Source organism: Corvus cornix, chromosome 1 (genome assembly GCF_000738735.6).
Source record: "Corvus cornix cornix isolate S_Up_H32 chromosome 1, ASM73873v5, whole genome shotgun sequence".
In the NCBI taxonomy this organism is placed as follows: domain Eukaryota; kingdom Metazoa; phylum Chordata; class Aves; order Passeriformes; family Corvidae; genus Corvus; species Corvus cornix.
In genome coordinates this window covers 31,360,413-31,379,492 of record NC_046332.1, presented here as the reverse complement: position 1 = coordinate 31,379,492, position 19,080 = coordinate 31,360,413, and the positions used below count along the sequence as shown (strand labels likewise).

At 44.3% G+C, this 19,080-nt stretch overlaps 1 protein-coding gene across 12 annotated transcripts in view; it reads left to right on the top strand.

The window, feature by feature from the left end:
• The window catches only part of TENM4 (teneurin transmembrane protein 4), a 1,362,823-nt gene that overhangs the window by 1,331,566 nt on the left and 12,177 nt on the right, over nt 1-19,080 (top strand). For all 12 annotated transcript variants that reach the window (XM_039562133.1, XM_039562144.1, XM_039562174.1 and 9 more), the window contains 4 exons: nt 1,270-1,442; nt 4,972-5,207; nt 12,198-12,494; nt 14,109-15,723. In XM_039562133.1, coding sequence (XP_039418067.1) covers nt 1,270-1,442; nt 4,972-5,207; nt 12,198-12,494; nt 14,109-15,723 — 2,321 coding nt within the window. The remainder of the gene's footprint in view (nt 1-1,269; nt 1,443-4,971; nt 5,208-12,197; nt 12,495-14,108; nt 15,724-19,080) is intronic.

The following is a 19,080-nucleotide window of genomic DNA, read 5'->3' as shown; positions in this document are numbered from 1 at the left end:
TTCTGAGGAATGGTGCCCTTCACTGGACACTGCATTCCATCAAAGGCTCACCACTGGGTAGCACAGGAGAACAAGACCTCTCTGCTCACCCACCATTTACTTTGCATCCCCGAGTGATGCCTTTTCATAGTATGATCTACTTAGCTTTCATATAAATCATTCTTTAAAAAGTTGTGGGCAGGACTTGAAAAAAGTCGAACATTTATCACTGATTCATTTGCTGGAATTTTTGTTTTTCCCTAACTATTTAAATGTCCCTTCCCTGAAGGTCCATCTCATCAGAAGGTCCAACAGCCCTCCAGAGATTAGCCAGTAGAGCTCCCTATTGCTCTCCATTTCAAATACAGTAACCTCACTGCAAAGGTCCCTTGCCAGCCTTCTGGGTCTGTGACCCTTTTTGTAATGCTACAAATGGAAGACACAGTGGTGTGTTTGCTCTCTTGACTCAGGAGGCCTCTAAACACAAGTGTCTGCTTCTCTTTTTATCAAAAAATAATTCCCCCAGCTTGTTAACTGCTGTGGGACCTGCATGTATGAAGCTTATTTCACCTGGGCCCTGGTACATAGCTGTCCACATCACAGAAACCTTCCCAGATGGTGCTTATGTTGATTCCCCATTGGAAAAGCCAAGGACACAGCAGGGGTGAAAACTGGTCTGCTTTTTTACACTTTTAAATCGGTCCTTCCAGATGGTCCTAGGAACAGTAAAAGGTAGACATGGGGGTTCAGCTGTGCTCAGGACTCTATACCATGTTCACAAAGGACAATTCTCTACCTGATATGGCCTGTCTGGTCCTAGCTGCTACCTTAATATTTGGCTTTTTAAAATTAGATAGAAAAAAAAATAAATAAATAAATTGCTGAGCTCAGGACACAACCAGACAAAACAGTTGGTGGCCTTCAGAAACTCCTAGTTCTGCTAGACAGGATGCACAAGCCAGTGCTTTTCTGTAAATCACAGCATAGTAGATGGGAAACAAAGTTACTCTTGTAAACAAGAAGCATAGTGCAGGTGAGAAGTATTGGAAAAATATTGTTAAAATACAGGTTAATACATATTTGGTCATTTTCTATTCTTTGCTTCATTTTCTTCAGCTAAAAGCTGTGATTTTCTTCTCATGAGGCCAAAAATAGTCAAGACTGTCTGACAGAGTGACAGTGCATTTTTCTCTGTGAAAAATCTGGATGATGACTTGAAAAATTGGTCTCTGCTTTATAGGATGAATCCTCCTCTGTTGATGCTGTTGACTTCACTCCATCCTCTTTCAGATATGACAGCTTTGGCCGCCTGACCAACGTGACCTTCCCTACTGGCCAAGTGAGCAGCTTCCGCAGCGATACCGACAGCTCTGTGCATGTCCAGGTGGAAACCTCCAGCAAGGATGATGTTACAATAACAACCAATTTGTCAGCATCAGGGGCCTTCTACACCCTGCTCCAAGGTGAGTTGGGCCAGCATCCCTCTCCTGACCAAGCTGCACATAATGGATTACCCATCAGGAAACAGGCGTTGTCTTGATAATCCACCACAAAAATCACTCGGCTTCTCAGTGCTCCGGAGCTCCCCACGTGCTGGTACAGACACACACCTCCTTAGCCACATTCCCTAGCACAGTGGCTGCTCTGCAGCTGCTTTTCTGCTCCGTTCCCAGCCAGTCCCCTTGCTGTGCAGGCTCGTGCAGTACAGTCCTCCATCATCATTACCATTATTTTTGTAACTAAAAGGTTGCATAAATCATGCCCCACTTCCAGCCAACCCCTTTGCTTCAGTCTCTTAATGGCTTCTGACTTAACAGTTGCTCTCCTCCTGGAACAGGCATCCAGCTGGTTGCTGGGGATCATATTCTTTGTTCGCTGGCTTTTCAAACATTTGCAAGGAAGCATCCAGTAAAATGAACATCCCTGTCCCCAAAAGGTCTGCGTTTGAGCTAAGGGGTAGTGTGGAGAGGCACAAAGGAGGAAGGAGAAGTGGACAGCTGGGGTAGGACTGGTGGGACCAGTTTGTGGCTGAGGGAAAAGAGCACAATTGTGCCTGTGTAGGAAGGTGGGAAGCAGAAGACTGATTAAGTGGAGGAAAAGGAGATGAAGTGGGAAATAAAAGAGGGGTAAATAGCAGGGGAGCACTGTGCTGACATACTGGTAGTGGCAGAACCTGTACTGCATGAACAGTGCCAGCCTGGATCTGCAGTTCTGGATCTCCAGTTCTGGATCTCCAGATCTTCCAGTTCTGAAAGCTGAAGCCTCATTAGGATCAGGATGAGCTATCACACCTGTTCCCTGGGGCTTGGGGAAGGGGAAGGAACTTTCAGACTCTGCTTTCTTTACTCCCCAGATCTCATTCACTCTGTCTGTGCCTGATGACAACGGAGTGTCAAACATCTTTTCTCCTTGTGAGGAACAAACTGCTCCAAGTAGGACAAGCATGTTCCAGAGTGACATTTGTTCCCACATCTCTGGGATACACATTTCCCTCCCCCTCCGTATAATATCAACCTTTCCTAAAAGAAAGTGCCTGCTATGCCTGAAACACTGCTTTTCCTCCTTCTGGAGAGGGCAGCTGAGAGAGTTCCAGCCCCCTCAAGCTGTCCCCATATTCCTGTGGGGAAACACCGTGACTTTCTTACTCTTCACTTGAGCCTGTAAGACAGATGCAACCTACCCCACCCCATCTCATTCACTCACATTAAGATGTGTGGCAACTGCACAGACATGAGGTTGGCTTCACCTCAAGAGCCTAACTAAGCAATAGAGCCCACTGTTGGGGGCCCTTTAGTGACAAAATTGACTGTGGTGTGAGTTATACACTCAGCGCTGAAGGCGCAGTTACATAATGGTGCCACAATCAATTCTGTCATTGTCCTGCCCTCTGGCACAGGGACATTCTGGCCATTAGGACATGCAGAATTACAAACAGCTTAAACATCTTCAGAAGTATAAAATTATGAAGCTGTTTGGATCTGAAGAAGCTCACTTAAAACAAAGATCTGGATAACATTGCAGAAGAGGTGGCTTGGTGAACCAAATTCTTGGTGAACCTTTCAGGAAGCCTGGGTCACACTGTGAACAGGTGAGATCTGAGAAGGCATTTTCAGAAGATTGCAAATTCCTGTAAGATGGATTTAGGAGCTTCTACAACAGGCACAACAACACTCCAGTGGGATTTTGTCTTCTGGACTAATGACAAAGTGAGCATTTGTTCAATGCCAAAGTAGGGCAGTAGTGCCCTGGAGCCAAAGCAGCCTAAAATACTGCATCCAACAGCCCATGGACTTCATGTAGCCCTTGAGAAATGCCTTCCAGAGCCAGGGAAGAGTCTTCTCTTGGGAGAATGTTGAAAGTAGAGGATTTGCATTCCCCACACTGTACCACAGCACTGGTGACAATAACCCTTCTGTGGTGCTTATGTAACACAAAGGGAACATCACATCTGATTAATTTCATGTAAACCTTCAAGCTTTCCTCTGCTTCCTGGTGAAGGATAAAAGAGGGAGGAATATATTCACTGTTCAGTGATATTTCACTGATTTGATTTAAAGCACATCCCCTAATACTTTAGCATCAAACCAGGCATCTAAGAAAGGTGTGGCAGCCAACTGACTGGCTCCTCTCTCCATTTGCACACTCAAGCATGGAGGGGGTTTGATCTGGCTGTGTCAAAGACCATCAGCTTACATACTCAGTGGTAGAGCTAAAATGCTCAGATCTGCATTGTGGATCACTGCTGTACGTCTTTGGCAAAATCCCGTGCCCCGGCAGTTTCACTATCACTACTGTGTAAAGTTGAGTGGTGGTTCTGCTGAGGTCTCTGTGGCAGAACTCCAGCTGGCTACCACAGGAGCAAGATGAAACCCACATAAAAAAGGACCAGTTGGTGTCACGTTTCTTTCCCTAACTATACTAAACTATGCTCTTTGCTAATCTATTTCTTGGGGACAAGAAATGATAATTTCACTGTGATCTTGTTTTCTGCTGAACTATGGCAGAGCAACTAGTGAGCAAAACCCAGCTTGCTTCAGAAAAGAAAAACACTTAATGGGAATTTTCAGTGGGTGCTTTTATTCACAATTAAGAGTTTATGGCAGCCTGGGAGACAGAAATTGTGATATTTTCCAGCTTTTGAGGAGCTTCAGAAAAGGCAGTGTTTGTATAATATGTTTTTAAAGCCATTCTGCACTGAGTAAGTCTCATGGTTTCTTACCCTTCATGAGCTACTCTTTGCAGAGATAAATGCCAGCTGGCGATTCAAAGAATGGGCTTTCAGCCTGCCTGATTCCTGAAGAATGTAGAAGAGAGATTGCTTTATGTTCAATTCCTGATACTGTTCATTCCCAAATGCTGGCCTCAAAATCTGATCTTTCAAGAGCTAGTGGAGGCCAGATGTATGAAGACGTGTGGGAGCTTAATGCCTCTGCTTTCTCTCCAAACATGAGGACTTCGGTTGCCTCCTGAAAGCTTTCTCAAGGGAAAGGATTTGGCTGTTGTTTGGGGAACTGGTTAGCATTAACTTTCTGTGCAATTTCCTGTCACTTGTAATACAGTGAATGAGCTGAGAAAAGTAGGTGGCCCCACTTTCTCATATATTGTTGTGAAATTAGAATCTTTAGGATATAAAAGCGTGGAAAGTTTTCGGTCAAACTGATTTAAAACAAATATCTCACCACACAGTGTTTCAGCCTAGAGGAAGAGGTTTGAACTTGCGTCCTTTGGTATTACACAGTTTTTTCACTTTTGTAACCTGTGTAAGACTTCCTACAAGAATTTGAGGTGCAGAACCTCGTCGGAATGAAAAAGCAATTGTCCATATTTACTTTCCCTGATGAAACTGATGTTTTGCTCCCATTGAGTGGGACAGGTGAATAACAGAGTGCATTTGGTTACAACCATCCGAAATGCTGATGCAGCAGCCTCCTAGGTGAGGGGGCAAATGAAGAGCTGGAGCTGTATCAGCAAAGATCTCTTTTCTGTCTTCAGACCAAGTCCGAAACAGCTACTACATCGGTGCTGACGGCTCCCTCAGACTGATGCTTGCCAACGGCATGGAGGTGGCCCTGCAGACTGAGCCACATCTGCTGGCTGGCACTGTCAACCCTACAGTGGGGAAGAGGAATGTCACCCTGCCCATCGACAACGGCCTCAATCTCGTGGAGTGGAGGCAGAGGAAGGAGCAAGCAAGAGGGCAGGTCACCGTCTTTGGACGTCGGCTGAGGGTAAGTAAGAACCACAAGCACTTTTGGGTTATGCTTCCCATCTCATCAGTCCCCAGTCTCGTGGCAGAAAAGGATGGGTATGATTTGTATTGCCTGCAGTAGGGATGGAGCTGCAGGACAGAGCACTGGCTGTTCACCCTCAGTGACACAGCCTTTATGACTGGAGTATATCATTATGTCTCCTTATGTGTTGATGTTCCTGGAGCCATCAGAGGTGGTACTGCTGATCTCCCTACCAGTCCTCTGCATCACTGGGAATGCATGACCTCCCATCAAACACTGCAGGTTTAACCATCAGACTGTTTAAGGAAGCAAGGGACAGTCATAACTGTAAAATACCACACAAATTAGTGCAGGTGTTTTCTACCTGTGCTGCTGGCAGTGATAGAGCAGAGCACTGAAAGCCTTCTAAGGCTCAGGACAGGCTGAGAGAGCTAGAGTTGTTTAGCCTGAAGAAAAGAAGGCTCCAGGGACACCTTAGAGCACCTTCCATTACCTAAAGGGGCTCCAAGAGAGACTTACGACAAGGGCATGGAATCATAGGGCAAAGGGGGATGACTTCAAATTGAAAAAGGGAAGGTTTGGATTAGATATTAGGAAGAAATTCTTTACTATGAGGGTGGTGAGGGACTGGCACAGGCCACCCAGGCATGATGTGGCTGCCCCATCCCTGGAAGTGTTCAAGGCCAGGTTGGATGGAGCTTTGAGCAACCTGGTCTAGTGGAAGGTGTCCCTGCCCATGACAGGGGGGTCGGACCTAGAAGATCTTTAAGGTCAAAGCATTCAGTGATTCTATGAATACTGTTCATTGGGAAACCTCAGAAAAAACTCTGGATTCCTGAAATTGCTAGTCTGTTGAACCTGTTGAAGAACTGGGCTTGCAAGGCATTGCACCATAATTGCTATTGTTCCCTGAAGTGTTACAAGCAGCTTCAGCCTGACAGTACTCTCCCTCCAGGAGTGCCCAGACCTTTCTGTGCTTGAGACTGATGTGTTTTGAAAACATTGTTCCACACAATGCATCTCATACTTGTCAGGGCTGTTTAAAGATCTTGCCCAATAAGCTGCAATTCATCTGCTAACTGCTGGCAAAGCTGGGAACTTGTAATAGCAAGTCCTGTGCACTCACCCTGTACCTTGCTGGTCTCAGAGTCACAGACTGATGAACGGTTCCTGGGAAGGTGCTCAGCACCTGGCAAATTCAGACCCTCTGAGAAAAATGCTTAGTGCTGTCTAATACCACCACAGCAAAAGGACTGCAGCTACTTATTCACACTTAAGCTTGGCAGTAAATATCAATGCTCTGGTTTCAGGATATGTGTTTCCCAGTCCTTGCTCTTCACCTCTCCCTATTCCCTGCTGCATGACCCCTGCCATTTCGGTGTGATTTCTCCTGTCTCTCCTCACTCACACTTGTCAAGTATTTCTCTTCAATCTCTCCACCCCAGCCTCTGTTCTTTTCCCCCTGTGTTGATAGCCTCATATTTTGTTACCAGGAGAAAAAAATGCAAACAGTAATGAAAGCTGAAACTGCTCTTTCAGTGTGAACTGCTGTATATCCGCAGATCAATTGTCATCACCCTTTTCTGTTGGGTTTGTCTTGGGGGGTTTATTTTATTTTATTTTATTTCATTTCATTTTAATAACTGATGAAATTATCAGACAGGTCTTTTTCTGAAAAGAGAGGGCCTTCTGAAATCTGCAGCTGGGTCATAGCTATTTAGTGTTCAAAACAGCTTCCATTCATTTAGCCACAGCTCAGCTGCCCATATCAGTTTTATCTTCCAAAATTTTTGCAGTAGATTCTATAGGAGAAAGGTTCATGAAGGATGTCTGGACTTCAGGCAGCTCTCTTGAAAGCTGTTTATTGCATAGGTGAAGTTACAGCATTTCAGGGAGTGGGTATCCAGAGCCAGCCCTACAGCTGCCAGCTCCAGCTGTAGGCACACCTGAAGCCACTTTCTGTTCAAGTTACAAAGCATTATATACCTTTCTTTGCTGAGTATCTTAATACATAACAACCAATAAGCACCATACACAATACCTTTACATTTGCCTATAGCCTATCATAACTACTACCATTACCATATTATAGGCATTATTATCCAATCACAAGAGTAAGTAAGTTACAATTTAAGCTTACAGTGGAAAATTCTCAGACCTCTCCTTGCTACATCAACATTTCTTGTTTGCCTGCAATAGCTCTTTTTGGTAAAAACATGTTTTCTATTTACTTATGCTTTTCTTGAGACTTATTTACTTGGTGAAAAACATGTCTTTGTTTGTAGTCATATACCTTTGTCCTAATCATAAAAATCCCCTTCCAACTCATCTCCAACCTTTGCCTTCTCAGTTATTCAGTGGTCAGTGTTTCAGCAAAACATCCTTTATACCAAAACTTGCTTTCATTTCTATCTCATCCTCAGTTTCTACAGAGATCTTTCTGCCAAGCCTACATATCTGTGAAACTTTCTTACCAGACTTTCATCCTCTCCAACAGATTCAAACACAGAACATGTCTGTGTTTTATATTGTACTGCAGTTGGAAAAACACTTGCAAAATGAATTCTCAGGCTGGTTGCTGGTATCCCTATAAATCTGCCAGCATTTATTCACATTTTGAGCCTATCAGGGCCCTTCTAGTGAAGCAGAAGTGCATCTTACATGGTCGAAGGACTCAGTTATGGCTCTGTTCAGGAGTTCAAAGTAGTTGAGGGTATACAAGATGTTTTAAGCTGTGCGTCTGCGAGCATAGCAGCATCTGCACCCCTTGTACAAAAGCCTGCAAGGTGCTAATTGCCTCCCTGGGGATTGCGCAACATTTAACATATTCTCTGTGTGATGTTCCCCTCTTCCCTCACTCCAGTAATTACTGCTTTCCCTGGCAGGAGAGAAACTTAGGAAAGTTAAGTTCAACATGGTTTTGTTCAGTTTGGGAAATGTTACCATTTTCTGCTATATGTGACTAAGTTACTACTTTCCCCTCACCCCGCTGCTCACATGAGACAGTAGCAAAGACACGGTGCTCCATGGGGAAAGAACATCCCAAAGAGGCTTCAGCATCATTCCATGGAGCCTTTGAAGTGAGGACAACAGGATGTGGACACTGTAAATAGTGATCGTTTCGGATGTCATCACGTGGATCAACTTTTTATGAGTTGTGCCTCCTCCTCCCACGGTGTGCTTGGGGACTGGCAGCCTGTTGCCATGAGCTCAGCCAGCTCCCAGCACAACGAGCCAGTTTCACAGCTGCCTCCTTCACCCTCCCTAGGAAATAATACAATACACGGTTCCTTATTGCGTGGATAAGGCACACAGCAGGGACTTCTGCATGGACGAAGGCAAAGGGGGACAGCCCTCATACCTTTCTTCCTGTCCCACCAATGCTGACCTGGCTCTGTCCGTGGCCAGGCAGCTGTAAAGCAGCACAAATATGTTAAAGCAGCTATCCCCTTTCCCTTTTGCTATCCCACACACCCCATGAAAAGTTGTGATGCTCTATCCGCCCACCCAGCAGTGAGATACCTCTGCAAATTGGCTGGCTATGAATTCCACCCATCTCTAGCCAACAGCAGCAACAGACTCCATTTGCAGAGAGAGCATTAGGTAAAACCTGCTCCAAGGAACAGGGCTCTTTCCCTTTTTTTTTATTAAACAAACTTGAGTTTTTGAATGAAGAAGGGTGTAAAATGATCTCTGACAGTGGAGCAAATAGGACAGCAAAAAGAGACAGCTGCTGCCTCAGTTCCTTTATTTATTTAACCATGGCAACTGCTGTGATAAGTCACTTTGTTTTTCCCAAGACCTTGGCAGCAGGTTAATAGTGGCATCAAGATCTAGTATCCCAGACAATCCCCTGAACCAATGTGACCAAAAAGGGATATGGTGTTAACCATTCCTGGTGTGCTGACTTAATAAAGATGGTCCAGGATGATCTTCACAATTTCTTCAAGACACTGAGGTCTGGATATGGCCGCTCTGGTTTCAGCAATTCACTGGGGAAGTTCCTTTGTAGGCAGCCATTCATCACATGGATGATGTTTTCTCCTGGAGTTCTCATTGCAGGAGTATTTTTTGCCCTCCTCTGCTGAACATTGCCAGGGTGTTTTCATGAGAATTCTCCCCTATTTTGTGCTCTTGTGTTCCCAGGGAAATCAGTGAATGTTGTTTAATTATCATTTAAGCTAACGGAGTGCCAAAGGAAGCATTGGAGAAATCAGAGATGGTAGTGTGTTTATGCTCTTTGTTTTTTGCAGAGGAAGCTAAGAGATTGAATAAAATACTGTGGAACATGAGTTTGGGGTTAAATTTAGTCTCTCACACATTTTAAAGGGGATATCAAATCCACTGCAAACTGTGGATTTAAATTTACCCTGCCTTGCTCCTGTGCTGATCACAAGCCTTGTCAAACACTCTGAGGGGCAAAACCTTTTTGCAGGAGGTTTTCAGACTCCATTCCAGGATAAGGTCTGGGATGGAGGATGGCACCTTACTTAGCTGCTCACCATAAAATACAGTTATTGGACTGCAGCCTGCAGCCCTGTCAGTTCTTCTGCAGAAAATTCTCTTCTATACAAGGCATGCCCTTGAACAAGGATGAAAAAGATTTAGACCCTGTTTAGAGGCTACTGGCAGGGTAGGGTTCCCTTTGCTCATCACCTTGAAGGGTGGCTGTTAGCACTGCAGCACTTCTCAGATAAAAGAGACAGTACACCAAGAGAGCAGAAGAAAAGAAAACATTAAAAAATAAAATACAGGAAAAAGGAGATTGGTTCCAACTAGTCACACAGACATTGCTTGCCAGAGCATAAGGAGGGTAGAACAATTTATGGCACCAGTCAGGGGATACAGACATTTGGACTGAGCTTAAGAGCTGTCTAGGGACCTGCTGTTTGGTCCTTCCAGCCCAGTGAATGGCACTGCTGCTAACATACTTCTCAGGAAGACCTCGTTCAGCCTGGATTCAGGGCTGTCCCAGCCCTGGAAGAGCTCTTTCCAGCTTTCTTGGCAAAGACCTGGAGCAGAAGAAGCTGCAGCTACCAGGATGGAGCTGCTCTGCAAATAGATGGGAGGTAGAGATGCTATTACTTCCTTCTTTGCTTTTTTTTGCAAGGAATTGCCATTCCTGTTTCTCTCTATATAGCAGCAAGCACCTAGGAGATACAAATTGCTATTAGTTACACATGTGCATCTGTACTTAGGGGTTTGATACCTTTTTAATTATTTTCCAGTTTCTCTGTTACAGTGGCTGATTTCTTCTCTCCCATTGCACATTTACACTCTATTTCACACATATTTAATTAGAGCATTGTCTACCTTTCTACAGAGTTTATTCCCTCAAGTCATACCTTTTACCATTGTTATTCATAAATTGAAAATCATTGTTGCACTTGCCTCCTCTCTTACATCATCCTCACACTTACACCATGGCAACAATTCCTTCTCTCCCCAGATCCTGAGATACCTTATTTGAATTCTGTCTTTCTGGTGTTCCCATTCTCTAGACTTCAGCACAGATGTCTGCCCATGCAAGATGAAGGCACTGCAGTGATTCAGCCTTTCCCTCTGCTGTTCCTCCAGGGCTGAGGAATCTCTCCTCTGTTGATTCAGCCCCATCCTTTCTCTTGCTGTTTAGCTCTCAGATACTCCCACATCCCTGAAAGTACAGTAGAAATTCAGTCATACATCCTTGGCCATGGAGCAACGGCCCAGCTCAAAGCTGGAAGGGGCTGAGAACAGTGCTCAGGTCACAGAATTATAGAATCAGATATCGTTCAAGTTGAAAAAGACCACTTAAGATCATCAAGTCCAACCGTGCAAAGTCCTACAAGTCCCAACTAAAAGAAGCAGCACCACCGCGTTTACCACTAAACCATGTCCTCAAGTGCCATAGCTGCATGTTTTTGAACACTTGCAGTCAGGAGTGTCAGTGTTACCCAGAGCAGGATAGGGCAGTGTTTTTAACTTGATCTGAAAACATCATAGCAAGCAGAAAACTCTGGTTTACTGACTGTAGCTGAAGGGCTGCAAAGGGAACTGAAAACCGAGTCAGCTCTTTGGAGTTTGAGATTCATCCAAGAAGAATCGACACCCTTCCAGAAGAAAGACATTCACCAGCTGAAAGAGGTTTGGAAGTGGTGGGGTAGAGAAAGAGGTATCTTCACTGACAAGGTCATACTGGGAATACTGGTTTTCCTCCTTTCACTTTGCTGCTGTAGTGATGTGGCTTTGTAAGTCTCCTTGCACACGTGGCTAAACATGAGTTGTATTATCAGCTCCTTTTCATATTGCTGTGCACTGCAATCCCTGAGTCAAAATGTATTCCTGCTCTTACTTTTGAAGTAGATACCTTTGATCTTTGGAAATGTAGAGGCACTGGAGGTAAGCAGTGTATAATTATGCCACTCTGAATAACCCCAGGACAATGAAGTTAAAGCTCCAGCTCTTACAGTAAAGTTCCTGCTCTGTGTAACATCTACAGTGGTTAAAGCCTCCATATTTCATCTCAGGGGAAAGGCTTAACCTCCAATGCCTGCATTATATTCAATTAGCTCAGAGAAAAACGCTGATTTCCGCTATTATGGCACAACATCCATCTCTTCTACAAGTGCTTTTTGATATGCATGAAAGCAAAAGACTCTATATTCTAGGTTTGATAGATTATCTTGCAAATATTCCTTGCAACAAGTTGTCATTCTATGTTCTGTAGGTCACATTTGCTGTAGCAGTCCTAAACCTAGATTTGGGATATGGGCAATATTCCTTCACTGTGGTGATGTTTCAACAGTACCATTCTCTGCCTCTCTCCTCACTGAAGTCAATAAAAGCAATGTTAGGACAACTCTTTGCTTTAAAAATTGTGTCTCGTCCAGAGGCAATGAGCAGCTGGATGCTCTCCAGTGCGGTATAAAGAAGTATTTGGTGAAACCAGGCTAGTGTTCCTAACTTAAACTGTTTTCAGCTTCCTAATTCTCCATCTTTTTCCTGTAGGTTCACAACAGAAACCTGCTGTCCCTTGACTTTGATCGTGTGACAAGGACTGAGAAAATCTATGATGACCACCGCAAGTTCACGCTCCGCATCCTCTACGACCAGGCAGGGAGGCCCAGTCTCTGGTCACCCAGCAGCAGACTGAATGGGGTCAATGTCACCTATTCCCCAGGAGGACACATTGCAGGAATTCAGAGGGGCACAATGTCAGAAAGGATGGAGTATGATCAGTCTGGCAGAATTACATCCAGAATCTTCGCTGATGGTAAATCATGGAGCTACACCTACTTGGAGAAGGTAAGAATGCGCTTACCACTCAGAGATGGTGCATTTGAGGTACATGGGCTTTACTCCTTTGATGTCAGTACAGCTGCACTCCTTCACATCAGCTAATTGCTGGTCCTTATGGTCCAGTACTCCTCTTCTGTCCTGCTAAGGTGCACATACACCACAGAGCAGTTGAAAATTGTCTGTTTTTTCCCCAGTCATACTGAGAGCATGTGAATTGTGAAGCTTTGGCATGTGATTTTTTAAGCATAGTCTTGCTTTATTGAGTTAACTATTGATGCCTTAAGAGGTCACCTAAAAACGGAGACTAGACAGGAGTAAGGGAATAAAGGCAGATACTTATTTGAAAGGTCTTCAAAGGTACACCCTGGGGAGCCACAGGCTATTGCCAAGATGGACCCCAAGATGGATGACAAGTCACAAGTTCTTCACACTTTTATAGGTTTGGTTCATTTGCGTATCAGGGTTAATTCTCCAATTAAAGCTTCAGTTTAATAATGAAATTCCCCTCAGCTTGCCCCCCTTTCAGAGGCTTTTGGTTTATACTTTCTGGGCCTAGGACGGTCTGAGTGTCCTTGGAGAGCAGGCCTGGAGAGGCTTTGTTATGTCTACCTAGCATGAGAGAGCAGAAATTAACAGGCTACAAGAAACTTCAGACTTACACACTAAGCAGTACCGAATTTGAAAAATATGAAAGTTAAAATCTAAGGCATCACTGTAATATAAAATATACTCAGGTAAAGTCATCAGAGTGAACAGTAGGAATTTCCAGTAGGATTTTCCATGTGCAAACAAGCCATATAGGCTGACATTCTGCCTTCTCTGAGTGGCCCATTCCTGCTTACAGAAGTACATGTAATTAGTAAGTGAGGCATTAATTCAGCCACACTGTTGTAGCACACTTTGCAGTGTTTCCCAGGCCTGCACTCTGTAGATTGGCATGGAACTTATATTTTCTGAGTATTACCATTCAGCATTACACTGCCCAGTGACCCATAGATCCATATGCTATATACCTGGGGCTGGAATTTTTTATTCCTGGTTTTTGAATAGTGCCTATCCCTAGAACAGTTTAAGGAAACTGTAGTTGAGCTATATCTTTTAAGTATTGACTTACTCCTTATATTATACAATCTATGTAGATTGTTTGTTATAGGCAAAAAAACAAAAAATCCCAGAACAAATAAGCATGCAGGCAGAAGTTTGGAGGAAGAGGACAATAGAAGATGGGGTGATACAATGAATTAATTCTGCATTGGAAGGTGTTGGGGGATGCTTTTTCAAGTGTTGTTTAAGTAGCTCTACCAATTTTATTTGGTTAGTTTTCAGAGGCTATTGGCACAGGGAGTTTGGTAAAACAGCTACACAGTACTGATTTGAAAAACTGAGCATTCTGAACTTGGACCATCCTCACTGCATTAACTGCTTCTTCCACTGACCCATTCCTGTTTGGGGATACTTGATGTGCCATATGCAGCTCCTTACCTCTCACTGTTGAATTCTATGGGCGTATAGATTTGTCTCAGCCTGCTCTTTGGACTGAGGAATCTTACAGGTTTTGTGAGAGTATAATTTCGCTCAAAAAACAGGGATGTAATCTATACTTTTTTTCTCCCCATCCAGTCCATGGTGCTGCTCCTTCACAGCCAGAGACAGTACATCTTTGAGTTTGACAAGAATGACCGGTTGTCATCAGTGACCATGCCCAACGTTGCCCGTCAGACTTTGGAAACCATTCGTTCCATTGGTTACTACAGGAACATCTACCGGCCACCAGAAGGCAATGCCTCAGTGATTCAGGACTTCACAGAGGATGAGCAGCTCCTCCACACTTTGTACTTGGGCACGGGGAGGCGTGTCATCTACAAGTATGGGAAGTTGTCCAAGTTAGCCGAGATGCTCTACGACACCACAAAGATCAGTTTCACTTATGACGAAACTGCGGGCATGCTGAAGACCATAAACTTGCAGAATGAAGGGTTCACCTGCACAATCAGGTACAGACAGATAGGACCCCTCATTGACCGACAGATTTTCCGCTTCACTGAGGAGGGCATGGTGAATGCACGCTTTGACTATAACTATGACAACAGCTTCCGGGTGACCAGCATGCAAGCGGTCATCAACGAGACGCCTTTGCCTATTGATCTCTACAGGTATGATGATGTGTCAGGCAAAACCGAGCAATTCGGTAAATTTGGGGTCATTTACTACGACATCAACCAGATTATCACCACTGCTGTCATGACCCACACTAAACATTTTGATGCCTATGGCAGGATGAAGGAGGTCCAGTATGAGATATTCCGGTCTCTCATGTACTGGATGACTGTGCAGTACGACAACATGGGGAGAGTGGTTAAGAAAGAGCTGAAGGTTGGCCCTTACGCAAATACAACTCGTTACTCATACGAATATGATGCTGATGGCCAGTTGCAGACTGTGTCTATCAATGACAAACCTCTCTGGCGTTACAGCTATGACCTAAATGGAAACCTCCATCTGTTGAGTCCAGGGAATAGTGCCCGCCTTACACCACTCAGGTATGACCTCAGGGATAGGATTACTAGACTGGGGGATGTGCAGTACAAAATGGATGAAGATGGCTTCCTGAAGCAAAGGGGCAATGATATTTTTGAGTACAATTCAGCTGGCCTGCTCATCAAAGCCTACAATAAAGCGAGTGGGTGGAGTGTGAAGTACCGCTATGATGGCCTGGGAAGGAGAGTCTCCAGCAAAACCAGCCATGGCCATCACTTGCAGTTCTTCTACGCAGATCTGAGCAACCCAACCAAGGTCACCCATTTGTACAACCACTCAAGCTCCGAGATCACCTCCCTGTATTATGACCTCCAAGGCCACCTCTTTGCGATGGAGCTCAGCAGCGGTGATGAATTCTACATAGCCTGTGACAACATTGGCACTCCTCTGGCTGTCTTCAGTGGGACTGGCTTAATGATCAAGCAGATACTGTACACAGCATATGGGGAGATCTATATGGACACCAATCCCAACTTCCAGATCATCATCGGCTACCATGGAGGACTGTATGATCCACTCACAAAACTTATCCACATGGGGCGGAGAGACTACGACGTGCTAGCGGGTCGCTGGACAAGTCCAGACCACGATATGTGGAAGCATCTGAGTAGCAATAACATAATGCCTTTCAACCTGTATATGTTCAAAAACAACAACCCCATTAGCAATTCTCAGGATATCAAATGTTACATGACAGGTAAGACATTTAAATTAATTAACATTTTCACAAGCTTGCCGTCAGCAAATAGGTGTCATGGTCTAACCCCAGATGGAACTAAGCCCCACACCACAGCTGCACAATCACTACTCCCAGGTGGGATAGGGGAGAGAACTGAAAAAGTGAGAAAACCCATGGGTTGAGATAAAGACAGTTTAGTAGGAAAAGCAAAAGCTGCTTGTTCAAGAAAAGTAAAACCAGGAATTCGTTCACTACTTCCCATCAGTAGGCAGCCACCCCCAGGACAGCAGGGCTTCATCCCACAAAACAGTAGCTTGGGAAGACAAACACCATCACTCCAAACGTCCTCTCTTTCCTCCCCAGCTTTACATGACACCCTATGGTCTGGGATATCCTTTGGGTCAGTCCTTCATCCTGTCCCAGCTGTGTCCCCTCCCAACCCCTTGTGCACCCCCAGCCCCCTCGCTGGTGGGGTCGGTGGGGAGCAGAAAGGGCCTTTGCACTGTGTGAGCACTGCTCAGCAATAGCAAACCCATCCCTGTGTTATCAGCACTGTTTGCAGCACGAATCCAACACACAGCCCCATACCAGCTGCTGTAAAAAAATTTATACTTGCCAAAACCAGGACAGTAGGTAATTCCTCTCTCAGTGTCCTGATCACTATGAGGTTTTCCATTCTTTAATTAATGGACATAAGTTTTAGTTTGCCAGTTGACCCCCATGTACAGGGCATGTTTAATTCATTAGCATAGATGGAGATTGTAATTCCCAAACCTGTTTCCTTTTCTCTTCTTAGGTGTTTGTTCTTTTTATTTTGCTTACAGTTTTTTGTCCCCCTCAGATATCTGAAGTTTAGCTACCAATTAATGTCCTGATAACCTTTCTCTTTGTAGAGGGGCAGCTCTGTTTACACAGTTTTGCATAGAGATTTATTTGCAACTAAAAAAAAAGGCATACAGATTTGTTTTAGCAGAATGGCAAAGCTATTTAAACCTTTCATTGCAGTCAGCCATTTCAGAGCATCTACATGACTACTACACTACTAGCTATGTAGTTCAAAGTTAATCTGCCCCACAGAATTAAGTTTCTACAAAAAGTCAATAAAAGAAAGTGCCTTAGACTTAAAGGCCAGGTCTTGGGGCACACCTGCCCCAAAGCTTGACACAATCCCTGAACTGCTCCCCCTGAAACTTTGTAAAATCGCTGTAATATGAGCTCTGGGGTATTTTTACAGAAAATCCTTTTTTATGTTAAATGTCCTTCCTGTATTCATTGAATCATAGAACCATTTCATTTGGAAAAGACCTTTAAGACTATGAAGTCCAACTATTAACCCATCACTACCACATCCACCACTAAACCATGTCCCTAAGTGCCTCAACTACATGTCTTTTACATCCTTTCAGGGATGGTGTCTCCACCGCTGCCCTGAGCAGCCTCTTCCAGTGCTCGACAACCCATTTGGTGAAGAAATTTTTCCTAAAATCTAATCTAAACCTCCCCTGGTGCAACTTGAGGCCATTTCCTCTTCTCCAATTCCTTGTTACCTGGGAGAAGAGACCAACCCCCACCATACTGCAGCCTTGTTTCGGGAAGTTGTAGAGAGCAATAAGGTCACCCCTGAGCCTCCTTTCCTCCAGTCTAAACACCCCCAGCTCCCTCAGCTGCTCCTCACCAGACCTGTGCCCCAGACCTTTTACCAGCTCTGTTGCCCTTCTCTGGACACGCTCCATCACCTCAGTGTCTTTCTCGTACTGAGGGGCCCAAAACTGAACACACAGGATTCGAGGTGTGGCCTCACCAGTGCTGAGTACAGGGGGACAATCCCTGCCCTGGTCCTGCTGGCCACACTATTGCTGATACAGGCCAGGATGGCGCTGAGCTTTTTGGACATCTGGTCACACTTGCCTGTTTGCTGCCATCCCCTGCCTGTACTGAGACAGCAGCCTGAAGAACCTCACTAGCACACTGTCCCTGTACTGTTGGTGTGCTGCTCCCAGGATTATCTCTAGCCAGCTTTGTTTTATTCCTTTCGCCCTTCAAATCTAGTTTCATACTGTTTTCATACTGTGTGCAACAGTGGTAGCAATGTTTGAGAAGACTTTTTGGTGGGACTCCTTTCTACATACTTCCCATTGAAAAACCAAGTGCCACAATCACAAATCAAATGTACATACTGCTTAAGGAGATAGAATTAATTTTTAAATGTTCCTGCTGCATCTATCACAACCTTCCCATATTTAACAATAATTGCATTCCCCTGAGTTACGAGATCTGCTTAATAGCAAATAAATGTTACACAGTAAAAATCCTGGGTTTTCTATTCTGCTTGTTTTTCCAGCCATTAGGATTTGTGCTTTCAGGTTCTTCTGCAATAATCATAAGGATTAGATAGTGGGGCTTTTTAATGAAAAGTTGTTTTCTCCAGAGCTGAGAAGATGATGCCACGAGGGAAGTAAAATATGTCAAAAGATGCAGGCTAAGATCCTCTATGTTGCTCTCACTCTGATAATTAAGGCTGGGAGGGAATACCCCGAGACAACTTTTTCTATCAGAAAATGCTTATTTGTCAAAACTGAATTTGTTTATGGGGGAGGGTTGAGCTTGAGAGATTTCTTAGCAGAAGCATAAACAGCTTTCAAAATTGTCTAAATGACAAAGTCCAAAATGGCCTTAAAGAAAAAATCATTTTGCATTTTTCAACCTCTTTAAGTGTAAACTAATGATTGAAAACTGGAAAAGAAAAATAAGGAGTCAAAACCAAAATGGAGTTTATTTCAGAAGTTAATTTGAAACTTTTGGTTTGAACTGATCTAGTTTTTAAACTGTTGCTTTGTGACATATTAACAGATTTTTGTTTTCCGGCTCAAGACAGGACAAAATATTTTTCCTAGCCCTGTGTTAGAACAGGTGTATAGCTTCCCACACAGCTCTGACAATAAAATCAAGGTGTCCAAATCTGATACAGTAATATTTTATGTCCACCAAATTATTTTTTCCATGGTCTTGTAAGTTCTGTTTTTAGTTTTCCAAGAATACGGAGCTCAAATATGTTTTTTTAAGTTTCTCCTCTTCCAGTGCATGGAAGAAGCAGGCCATGCTATGGGATGTGTGCTGTGACACAAGGCTGCTGCCCCAGCACTTGTTTCTGCTCAGGCTTTCAGGCACCTCATGGGCAAGACCCATAAGACAGCCCTGGTCATCACAATGAAATATGCCCAGATCTGGACACAGGGCACCACTTTCTGTCCCTCTGTTCCCACGCTGGGACCTGCTTGTCCTTAGGGGAGCTCAGTGCCCAGGGTGACCAACACGTGCTTTGGTCCACAATGATGAGGTCTCTGAGCTTATGGATACAAATTGAAGGTATGTGGA